The sequence below is a fragment of the Eptatretus burgeri genome, chromosome 4 (assembly GCF_056783735.1).
Source record: "Eptatretus burgeri isolate ZD-2024b chromosome 4, Ebu_testis_v1, whole genome shotgun sequence".
NCBI classification, from domain to species: Eukaryota; Metazoa; Chordata; class Myxini; order Myxiniformes; family Myxinidae; genus Eptatretus; species Eptatretus burgeri.
This window is the reverse complement of record NC_140964.1, coordinates 44,608,923-44,621,422: the sequence shown is the minus strand read 5'-3', so window position 1 is coordinate 44,621,422 and position 12,500 is coordinate 44,608,923. Positions and strand designations below refer to the sequence as shown.

Genomic DNA, 12,500 nt, shown 5'->3' with positions numbered 1-12,500 from the left:
GCTGCTGGATTCTGTCCCACTCAGTCCTCAATGTCTGGTCATCTGACTTAGGACCATCTGCCTGTCCTGCCTTGCAGTGGTGACTCTTGGTCTCCCTCCCTACTGCAAAAGTAGACCGAGGTCTGTCATCTGCAGAGTTGTGGAGGGTGTCTCTGTCCACCAGGGCCGATATCGTCTGGTGTGAACAGCCAAGGCGACGTGCCACCTCACGGTAGCTCAATCCGCCTTGCAGTATGCCCAAGGCACACTGGCGTTGATCCCTTGACAATTGTGGCATGTTGATTGAAATGCCCATTTTGCACTGGCCTTTTTAAAGCCAATATCAAGACATCACGTGCAGCTCATTAAAACCATCCCATACCCTTTGGCTAATCACTGACAGTCAAAACGGCTGTTCAACAGCTGTGCTCTGAAGTGACCATTGAAGGTTCAAATGACACTTTTGTCTGACAGTGAGGACACTATTGTCCACAAATTCACTACACAGTGTTATTGTTCATTTTTGAAGGTTTAAAAGGTGGTTAGTTTCTTTTGCGTTTCAATATATATATATATATATATATATATATGTTTGTATATATATATATGTATGTATATATATATATATGTGTGTATATATATATATATATATATATATATACATATACACATATATACATATACATATACACATATACATATATACATATATATATATACATATATATATATATATATACATATATAGATATATATATACATATATATATACATATATATACATACATATACATATATACACATACACATATATATATAAATATAAATATAAATATAAATACATACATGCAGGGGCTGCAAAAGTCGGTATATAGGAAGGATTATACCAGTATTACAATCGTGGTGCTAAAATTCATTTAATACAAGAATTCATTTAAATCATTATTACCATTTTTAATATTTTATTATCGTTATTATTGATATGCTTGTATAAATCAATAAAATACATTTTGTGCGCACGTTTTGTTTTTCATGACTGTATACCTACTTTTGCAGCCCCCTGTATATATATATATATATATATATATATATATATATATATATATATATATATATATATATATATATATATATATATATATATATATATATATATATATATATATATATATATATATATATATATATATATATATATATATATGCCTGGTGTTAGCTTAATGGTTAAGGTAGTGGGCTTGGGATCCTCGGGTCCTGAGTTCAAATCCCGCTCAGCTGTTGAATTAACACCAGGTGGGGTTGACTCTGCCTGTCATCCTTCCGAGGTCGGCAAAATGAGTGCCAGCATGCTGGTATACTGTGTCGGAGTGGCGACCCGTCCAGGATTGTTCCCAATAGCCAAGGAGACTGCTTCGGCGGCACCAACACTCTGCACAGAGTATGGTCCTAATGGATGGATATATATATATATATATATATATATATATATATATATATATATATATATATATATATATATATATATATATATATATATATATATATATATATATAGTAGACTAGGTGTAAGTCGGCAGTGTGTAACTCGTCACTTCGCCGAAGTCGGCAGCGTCAAAAAGTCCTGAATTTATCTCATGTTAAATCCCTTTGAATAAAGCGTCATCCCTCTGTAAGTAGTCATCTCTAAGTCGTCACTTTGACTAAGTCGTCAGATGTTGTCCATTCCCACGTAATGGAAACTCAAGTAAATTACCACTCCTAACTCGTCGCGCGGAACTGCTGCCTCGTGAGAAGCCCGATTTCATGGAATCGTGATGCTCGCTCATTGGTGTACACCGCCAGTGATGGGCTATTTGTAACTGTGTACACACGTTGATCGCACTGAAGGCAGGACAATGGCGACTAAGCGTAAGCTTACAACTAAAACCTACCAAGAAAAATACGACATTATCCAGTTTTGCGAGGCAAATCCACTGATGAAGAAAACAGACATAGCTGAGAAGTTGGACATCAAACGGCAGACATTGAACGATATCTTGAAGAATAAGGGCAAGATATTTGGACAAGTGGAGAAGATCGTGAGGCCGGTGGGAAGTGTGAAATGCGTGAAATGTGTGTCCTTTGAAGATGTTGATGACGCGCTCATCATCTGGTTTCAGCAAATGTCGGCTCAGCCAAATATTCGGTTTCGGCCGATTCGGCCGATTCGGCCAAATATTCGGCCGATACTGTCTTTCGGTGGAGGATTGCCCAGCCAACATCATGGAATACAATGACCGGTTTGAATCCTTTCTCATGCACCAGATGCCCAAGAGTTTGAGGCAGTCAAACATAACGGATTACTTCGCGAAGAAGTAAAGGATCGATCGAGCTTAGTGTTGAAGTCCGATCATGGTTTTATATTGGCTTGTTTTGTACATTACCGCACTCACTTACACATAGGCATTGAGTGGTAATCATCACCACGATGACTGTGTGTCATGTAATTTGTCACCATACCATCACCGATGGTATACGAGTTGTCTTACAGAGTTGTTCATTATCTTTACTTTTGATAAACTGATTCATGAATTCCATCTCTGCTTGATCACTTTCGAACTCACCAACTCACTCCCACCTATGCCCCGAGGATTGTGTTTTCCTTTTGGTACAATAGCCGGCTCTCACACATGTGTCCAGGCCACGCGCGACTTCATCCTTCACCCCACAGTCATCATGAATGTTCACATACGCGCAAGTCGTCACATTTCTAAGTCGTCACTTTTTTCTCGGTCCCGATGGTGACGACTTACGCCTAGTCTACTGTATATATATATATATATAGAAATAAAAATATAAAAATATATATATATATATATATATATACATATATATATATATATATATAGCCTGGTGTTGGCGCAGTGGTTAGGGCAGCGGCTTGGGATCCAAAAGGTCCTGAGTTCAAGCCCCGTTGGGCCACTGAATTAATACACCAGGGGGTTGACTCAGCCTGTCATCCTTCCGAGGTCGGCGAAATGAGTACCAGTGTACTGGGCCGGTGTATACCCCAGTTAAAATAGGTGTAGCATATCCCTGTGTCGTAAGAGGCGACCAGGGTTGCGTCAGGAAGGGCATCCGGCGTAAAACATGTGCCAAATCACTATGCGGATCATACGGATGATCCGCTGTGGCGACCTCTATCGGGAGCAGCCGAAAGAAGAAATATATATATATATATATATATATATATATATATATATATATATATATATATATATATATATATATATATATATATATATATATATATATATATAGTTACAGTTGTGGAAATTCACAGAACACCATTCAGGTTCCCCGAAGACCAGTTATGTCGATAAGTGTGTGTCCAGGTTAGATTTCCCCACCGATGTATAACGGGGATTATTCGTGCGCCGGGCTGTAAATGTTGAGGAAGTGCTATTCTTTTCCATCTATATTTTAAACAATGATCTCCTCATCACCTTCATCACAACCGCCAACATCTCCTCACCACCTTCGCCACAACCGCCAACATCTCCTCAAACAACATCTCTACAACCACGTCACCTCCACCACAACTCTACAAAGTTTACAACCACGGCATCTCTACAACCAAAAAGAACTCAACAACTCCCACCCCGATATTCTGGGATGAAAACAGGATTGACGGTTGGGGCGGGTCCTCAGAACGGGTAAACAAAAGTGACGGTTCCAAAAAAGTATGCTCCGAAGAAAAACAACTCCATCACTCATCGGATTTTTCCCCCGCGCGCCGAGAAGGGAGGGGCGGACGCCCCGGACCCGATAAAAGGGCCGCGTTGGAACGCCGAGAGTGGAGTGGGCGAGTGGAGTCGAGTGCAGAGTTGGTGGAGTCAAGTGGAGTTCGGGTCTGGAGACCAGAGTCGGGAGACGGCCGTGGAAAGTCGGGCGCGCTGCTAGGCCCTGGACCAACCAAGCCGCCGTTACAACAGCTGCCGCTTTGACAACAGAGACATACGGAGGGTCGCCGACAAAAAGACCATCGAGTCACCTCAAAGGCGACAAAGGTAACCTGCACGGCCTCGCAGAGCTCCTTTGGTCATCCCAGCTCCGACGAACATTAAAGGCTTACGAGCCCAGTTCTATCTTTCTTTTCTGGGGTTTTTGCCTGAAAGTCTGTGGCGCCTTGCCCATAAGTAGAATTGTTGTAAGTGCATGTACGTAATACATAGATATCGGATGGATGTTTTTGCTCGTGTCTTGTCCCCTATCCCCATTCATTGCATTGCTTAGATGTAAAAATAAATGTCCCCATTGTTGAAATGTGGTCACCCGCACGCTGAACGGGCGAAAATCCACAAATAAATATATATATATATATATATATATATATATATAGAAATACTGATACACAAAAGAAACTTACCACCTTTTAAACCTTCAAATATCAACAATAACACTGCGTGTAGTAAATGTGTGAACTTATTTGTGGACAATAGTGTCTTCACTGTCAGACAAAACTGTCACGGATGGTCACTTGAAACTTCAATGGTCACTTCAGAGCACAGCTGTTGAACAGCCGTTTTGACCGTCAGTGATTAGCCAAGGGGTACGGGAGATTTTAATGAGCTGCACGTGATGTCTTGATATTGGCTTTAAAAAAAGCCAGTGCAAAATGGGAATTTCAATCAACATGCCACGATTGTCAAGGGATCAACGGCAGTGTGCCTTGGGCATACTGCAATGCGGATTGAGCTACCGTGAGGTGGCACGTCGCCTTGGCTGTTCACACCAGACGATATCGGTCCTGGTGGACAGAGACACCCTCCACAACTCTGCAGATGACAGACCTCGATCTACTTTTGCAGTTGGGAGGGAGGCCAAGAGTCACCACTGCAAGGCAGGACAGGCAGATGGTCCTAAGTCAGATGGCTTCAGATATTGAGGACTGAGTGGGACAGAATCCAGCAGCAATCCATCCAAAGACTGGTAGGCAGTATGCGCCGATGATGCACTGCCTGTATCCAAAACAATGGTAGCCACACAGGCTATTGAAAAGGGACTGACATTGTATCCTGTGCTTTTCTGTACTGTAGAACAAACTTATGAGATGGTGTATCTTGGTCAAAAACTTGACATGTCACAGGCCAGCAGGGCCGGTGACAAGAAAAAGTTACCGGCCCAGCAGAATTTCTACCGGCCCGATAAAATAAAGACAAAAGTCACAAATTTGATAAACACTTTTAATATACCCACATGAGTGAGTTTGATGAGTGAGGTTGGTTGGATGAGTGAGTTTGATGGATGAGGTTGATTGGATGAGTGAATTTGATGAGTGAGGTTGGTTGGATGAATGAGTTTAATGGAGGAGGTTTGCAGAATGAGTGAGTTTGATGGAGGAGATTGGATGGATGAGTGATTGGATGGATGAGTGAGTTTGATGAGTGGGGTGGGGTGGGGGGATGATGGCGGAGGGAGGAGGTTGTGGGTCGTGCTGGGGGGGGGGGATTTTTGTGGATGATGGGGTGGTTGTGGGGGTGGTTGTGGTTGTAGTTGATGGACGATGGGGGGGGGGGGTTGTGGGTGATGGACGATGGGGTAGGGCGGGGGTTACTACTCATCCACCTAACATCACCCATCAAACTCAGTCATTCACCCAACCTCACCCATCAAACTCACTCATTCATCGAACCTCACTCATTAACCCAAAAGCCTCATCAAACTCACTCATTCATTCATTCACCCAAATTCACTCATTTAACCAACCTGGGCATAGTGTTGGGCACCGATAACCAAAAAGTTAACTTCGACAACGATAATCCAATAACCCCAATTTTTAAGTCCGAAAACGATAATTATAATACAAAGTTATCGGAAGGTAACGATAATCTGATAACGATAGCTACTTTTTAACAAGGATTCAAAAAAACAAGGAAAAACCTCAAAAATCCATAGAAAAGGCTTATTTATGCTAAACCCAAGAATAAAATAAGCATTTTACATCGTTTTAGAGTCTATGAGTCCACACAGACACAGACACATACACACACACACACACACACACACACACACACACACACACACACACACACACACACACACACACACACACACACACACACACACACACACACCACGTTTAACCGGACGGAGTCCAACATGCACTGGGAGGTTAACGGGACGGGTCAAGGACACAATGTGAATCCAACAAACAAATTAATGTCCATTTCTTACCGAAAGAGCAACGGGAATAGGTCCGCGGAACACTGCGCACACAAACAGGAAGGCAACGTTAATTCAAATATGAGGTACGACCTTACAAACACACCGAGAACAGTTACAAACATGGCGCGACGGTATCTCCACGCCTCAACACTCATGTCCGATTGTCCATCGCTCTGCCAAAGGTGAGACCGTCCTTGTGTTTGAATTAACCGATCTGTACGTTTCCAAACCTTGACCGAACCCAGTACCTGCAGAGCCCAGCATCCGCATGGCTGAGGAAGTCGCCATTGCAAGGCGGCTTCTTCTTCTTCTTCTTCTTCTTCTTCTTCTTCTTCTTCTTCTTCTTCTTCTTCTTCTTCTTCTTCTTCTTCTTCTTCTTCTTCTTCTTCTTCTTCTTCTTCTTCTTCTTCTTCTTCTTCTTCTTCTTCTTCTTCTTCTTCTTCTTCTTCTTCTTCTTCTTCTTCTTCTTCTTCTCCCTCCGCCCGTCTTCTTTTCATGCCTCCTCTTCTTCGTCCATTTTTCTTCACGCGGCGGCCTGATTCAGCATTATCTTGTAAAACAAGTAATCTATAATCATGTACATTTTTCTCCTCCTTGATAATTAGTTCGGCGAAATGCGACCCGGAAACGATTAAAATGTTATCGGACAAAAAATTAACGGACATTATCGGACTAAAAAAAAATCGAGTTATCGGAAGTTAACTGGTCCGAAAAGGAAAAATGGAAGTTAACTTCCGATAATAGTGCGATAAAAAATTAACTTCCATAATTATCTGTTATCGGATTATCGTTTTTGTGCCCAACACTGCTTGAACCTGGGCATGAGAAAATGCCCCCCAACCGCGCCCAACCGTCAAATCTCGCGCAATCTCGCGGGATTTGGAACGAGATGAAAACAGACAAAATGGCCGACGCAGAATTACCGGTGATTTCTACGGATTTTTTACAAAAACAGTAGTTCAAGTTGAGAAAACTCAGAGAGAAGCGAGTACAAATTGTACAAAATAACAGGAATCACCGGTGATTCGCCAGCCAGGCAGGTCAGGCACTGCTGTGCACCTGCCCAGCACAAAAGTTTGACGTCATTGGCGACCAGGCGTCCGTTAATTTGCACCCCTGCTGTCATCAAGAAAATGCCAATGTTTCAATGAGCAATTGTTGGTTTGTTTTATTTTGAACTGTTACAATTTGATTACATTTCAAACAAGTGGTAAGATATATATATATATATATATATATATATATATATATATATATATATGTATATATATATATATTATCCCTGTGTGTGGTCTGAGGCGACCAGGGTTGCCTCAGGAAGGGCATCCGGCGTAAAAACCTATGCCAAATCATTATGCGGATAATAAAACAGATTTCCACATCGGATCGGTCGAGGCCCGGCTTACCAACGACCGCCACCGGTACCAGTGGTCAGCAGCGTACCAGTGGAAATTGTGCTTCTGCTGGGCGAAGGAGAAGGAGACGGGGAAGGCGGGTCCGGAGGCAGTGGGAGAGGGGGAAGGGTAGAAGTGTGGAGGTGAGAGTTGGAACTCTGAATGTTGGGACGATGACTGGCAAAGGGCGAGAGTTGGCTGATATGATGGAGAGAAGAAAGGTGGACATACTGTGTGTACAAGAGACCAAGTGGATGGGGAGTAAGGCTACGAGCATTGGAGGTGGTTTCAAACTGTTCTACCATGGTGTGGATGGGAGGAGAAATGGTGTCGGGGTAATCCTGAAGGAGGATTATGTCAAGAGGGTATTGGAGGTGAGGAAAGTGTCGGACCGAGTGATGAGTGTGAAGTTGGAAATTGAAGGGGTGATTATGAATTTCATCAGTGCATATGCCCCACATATGGGGTGTGAGATGGAGTATAAAGAAGATTTCTGGAGTGAGTTAGATGAAGTGGTGGAGAGTGTATCCAAGGATGAAAGAGTGGTGATTGGAGCAGATTTCAATGGGCATGTTGGGGAAGGGAATAAAGAGGATGAGGAGGTGATGGGTAGGTACGGTCTCAACAAGAGGAATGTGGAAGGGCAAATAGTGGTAGATTTTGCAAAAAGAATGGAAATGGCAGTGGTAAATATGTATTTCAAGAAGAAGGAGGAACACAGGGTGACGTACAAGAGTGGAGGAAAGTGCACACAGGTGGATTACATCTTAAGCAGGAGATGCAACCTGAAAGAGATTAGAGACTGTAAGGTGGTGGCAGGGGAGAGTGTAGCTCGACAGCACTGATTGGTGGTCTGTAGGATAATATTGGAGGTGAGGTTGAGGAAGAGAGTGAGGGCTGAACCAAGGACCAGATGGTGGAAGCTGAAGGAGGAAGACTGTTGCGTGGAATTTAGGGAGGAGGTGAGACAGGTGGTGGATGGTGGTAAAGAGCGGTGGGATGATTGGGCAACTACAGCAGAAGTGGTGAGTGAGATAGCTGGGAAGGTACTTGGTGTGACATCTGGACAGAGGAAGGAAGATAAGGAAACTTGGTGGTGGAACGAGGAAGTACAGGAATGTATAAGGAAGAAGGGGTTGGCACAAAAGAAGTGGGATAGCCAGAGAGATGAAGAAAGTAGGCAGGAGTCCAAGGAGTGGCGGCACAAGGCAAAGAGCGAGGTGGAAAAGGCTAAGGAAAAGGCATATGACGAGCTGTATGAGAAGTTGGATACAAAAGAAGAGGAAAAGGATTTGTACCGATTGGCCAGACAGAGGGACCGAGCTGGGAAGGATGTGCTGCAGGTTAGGGTGATAAAGGACGCAAATGGGAATGTGCTGACGAGCGAGGAGAGTGTGTTGAGAAGGTGGATGGAGTACATTGAGAAGCTGATGAATGAAGAAAATGTGAGAGAGAGAGAGGGAGAGAGAGAGAGAGAGAGAGAGAGAGAGAGAGAGAGAGAGAGAGAGAGAGAGAGAGAGAGAGAGAGAGAGAGAGAGAGAGAGAGAGAGTTGGAGAGAGAGAGAGAGAGAGAGAGAGAGAGAGAGAGAGAGAGAGAGAGAGAGAGAGAGAGAGAGAGAGAGTTGGAGAGAGAGAGAGAGAGAGAGAGAGAGAGAGAGAGAGAGAGAGAGAGAGAGAGAGAGAGAGAGAGAGAGAGAGAGAGAGAGAGAGAGAGAGAGAGAGAGAGAGAGAGAGAGAGAGAGAGAGAGAGAGAGAGAGAGAGAGAGAGAGAGAGAGAGAGAGAGAGAGAGAGAGAGAGAGAGAGAGAGATGGAAGAGGTGGAGATAGTGAATCAGGAAGTGGGGTGGATCAGTAAGGATGAAGTGATGACTGCTATGAAGAGGATGAAGAGTGTAAAGGGGGTTGGCCCAGATGACATACCAGTGGAGGCATGGAAGTGTTTCGGAGAGATGGCAGTGGGGGTTGTTAACCAGATTATTTAATAAAATCTTGGAAAGTGAGAGGATGCCGGAGGAGTGGAGATTAAGTGTCCTGGTTCCGATTTTCAAGAACAAGGGTGATGTGCAGAGCTGTGGTAATTGCAGAGGGATAAAGTTGTTAAGCCACACCATGAAGTTGTGGGAAAGAGTAGTGGAAGCTAGGTTGAGAGGAAAGGTGATGATTTGTGAGCAGCAATATGGGTTTATGCCAGGAAAGAGCACCACTGATGCGATGTTTGCTTTGAGAATGTTGATGGAGAAGTATAAGGAAGGCCAGAAGGAGTTACATTGTGTGTTTGTGAATTTAGAGAAAGCTTATGATAGGGTGCCAAGAGAGGAGTTGTGGTATTGTATGAGGAAGTCGGGAGTGGTAGAGAAGTATGTGAGGATGGTGCAGGATATGTATGAGGACAGTGTGACAGCGGTGAGGTGTGCGGTAGGAATGACAGACTGGTTTAAGGTAAAAGTGGGATTGCACCAAGGATCGACTCTGAGCCCTTTCCTGTTTGCAATGGTGATGGACAGGTTGACGGACGAGATCAGACGGGAGTCACCATGGACTATGACGTTCGCGGCTGACATCATGATCGGTCGGGAGATTAGGGAGCAGGCTGAGGCGAGCCTCAAAAGGTGGAGGTACGCACTGGAGAGAAGGGGAATGATAGTAAGTAGGAGTAAGACGGAGTACATGTGCGTAAATGAGAGGGAGCGTGGTGGTATGGTGCGGTTGCAAGGAGTTGAGGTGGGGAAGGTGGATAGGTTTAAATACTTGGGATCAACTGTCCAAAGTAACGGAGAGTGTGGTCGAGAAGTGAAAAAGAGAGTGGGTGGAGAAGAGTTGCAGGAGTGATTTGTGACAGAAGGGTAGCTGCAAGAGTGAAGGGGAAAGTATACAAGATGGTAGTGAGACCAGCTATGTTGTATGGTTTGGAGGCGGTGGCGCTGACAAAAAGACAGGAAGCGGAGCTGGAGTTAGCAGAGTTAAAGATGCTGCGATTCTCGTTGGGAGAATATACATACAGACATATACATACATATATATATATATATATATATATATATATATATATATATATATATATATATATATATATATATATACACATATACATACATATATATATATATATATATATATACATATACACATATACATACATATACATATACATATATATACACATATACATACATATACATATACATATATATACACATATACATACATATACATATACATATATATACACATATACATACATATACATATACATATATATACACATATACATACATATACATATACATATATATACACATATACATACATATACATATACATATATATACACATATACATACATATACATATATATACACATACACACACACATACATATACATATACATATATATACACATATACACATATACATATATATATATACACATATACATATACATACATATACATACATATACACATATACATATACACATACACATATATATACACATATACATACATATACATATACACATATACATACATATACATATACATATATATATATATATATACATATACATATACATATATATATACATATACATATATATATACATATACATATATATATATATATATATATATATACATATACATATATATATATATATATATATGTATATGTATATATATATGTATATATATATATATAATCAGTTCCCTTTTCAAAATAGAGTAAAGTATGTAATCTATTCTGCAATTTTTGTTGATTCCAAGCCCATTGAATGTGATGGATATCATTTGACTCTCGTTCTCCAGGCAATAATGGGTACTTTTCAGCTTAAAGTTTCAGGAGAGCAGCAATTTACAAATCAAATAATGACTTTTTTAACCGAAAATACTGGCTCATAATATTTGAATACGCCTTTTCATGGTCAATTTACTGAATTTTACACTTTCCTAAAATCTACCACCAATACAATAAGAAAATAAGAGCATATAGCCAATTTCGCTGAAGTAGAATGGTGGCCATTTTGGAAAATGGTCACCGAAGTTGACCAAGGCACAATCTCGGGTAGCTCCATATCTAGAATTGTTCGGAATACATTATTCTACATGTGTACCAATTTTGGTGCTTTTATGCAAATTTGAACAATTGATCTGAAATATCAGACTACGATGCAGGACTATAATCCGAGAACAGAATTCAAAAATAATTTTCCGTTCGTTTGTCCAAACCGCTTCGGTGAATTTTGCATATTTTTCAACAGCTACTTTTTAAAATCTATAATTTAATCCTCATAAGTCCGACGACCGAATGATACATCTCGTTTTGTGGGTCTATACCTCCCCTAAGTCCAAGTACCGATTAAAACATTATTTACATTAACCGCCGCAAAAGCGAGTGAATCAGCGCATTTTATTTTATGTTTCCCAAGTATTCAAAGCTAATTTAGTCGCCAAAATACCCACTTTCCTTCGATTTTCACCCGGTTTTCAACGTTGAGATTTCGGCCACTGTTATCGACTGCGAAATATGAAAACAGAATCACAAAATATCTTTCCGTTCGTTCGTGCGAGTCAGTAGAGTGAAACCGCGTCATCCCGCACAAGCTCCTCCATCTCAATCAGCATACCAGACCGCGAAATCTTTTATTGGCTTATAACTCGATGGTGCAAAGTCACAAAAATTAAACACACACATCATCGTGCAGGTAATAATATCAGGCATCCGGCGATATAAGTTAGAAAGGTGAAATAAACTATTTTGGTCGCTAAAGGGGCCCCGAGCCGTTGCGGCCTAACACTTTCCGAGGCGTGGCGCTCCAGGCCGTGAAGCCGCGATTTATTTAAACACTCATAAAATGACGATACAAAGTCCGAAAACGTCCCAACATACCTCAAAATGTCCAGGTCACGTTCCCTGTTTGT

The 12,500-nt window shown here is 41.7% G+C and overlaps 1 protein-coding gene across 5 annotated transcripts in view; it reads right to left on the bottom strand.

Annotated features, from left to right (window-relative positions):
* The window catches only part of LOC147027941 (voltage-gated delayed rectifier potassium channel KCNH8-like), a 603,764-nt gene that overhangs the window by 582,400 nt on the left and 8,864 nt on the right, over positions 1-12,500 (bottom strand). The window contains exons 1-2 of one of the 5 annotated variants that reach the window (XM_085877813.1): positions 6,435-6,587; positions 6,196-6,227 (exon numbers count right to left, since the gene is read on the bottom strand). The exons of 3 other annotated variants lie outside the window; for them this stretch is intronic. Coding sequence is in view for 1 of the 2 variants with exons in the window: in XM_085877807.1 (XP_085733933.1) it covers positions 6,435-6,474 (40 nt within the window). In the remaining variant the exon portion in view is untranslated. Of the gene's footprint in view, positions 1-6,195; positions 6,228-6,434; positions 6,994-12,500 lie in introns of those variants that run through there. One more of the 5 variants, XM_085877807.1, reaches the window with a different exon arrangement.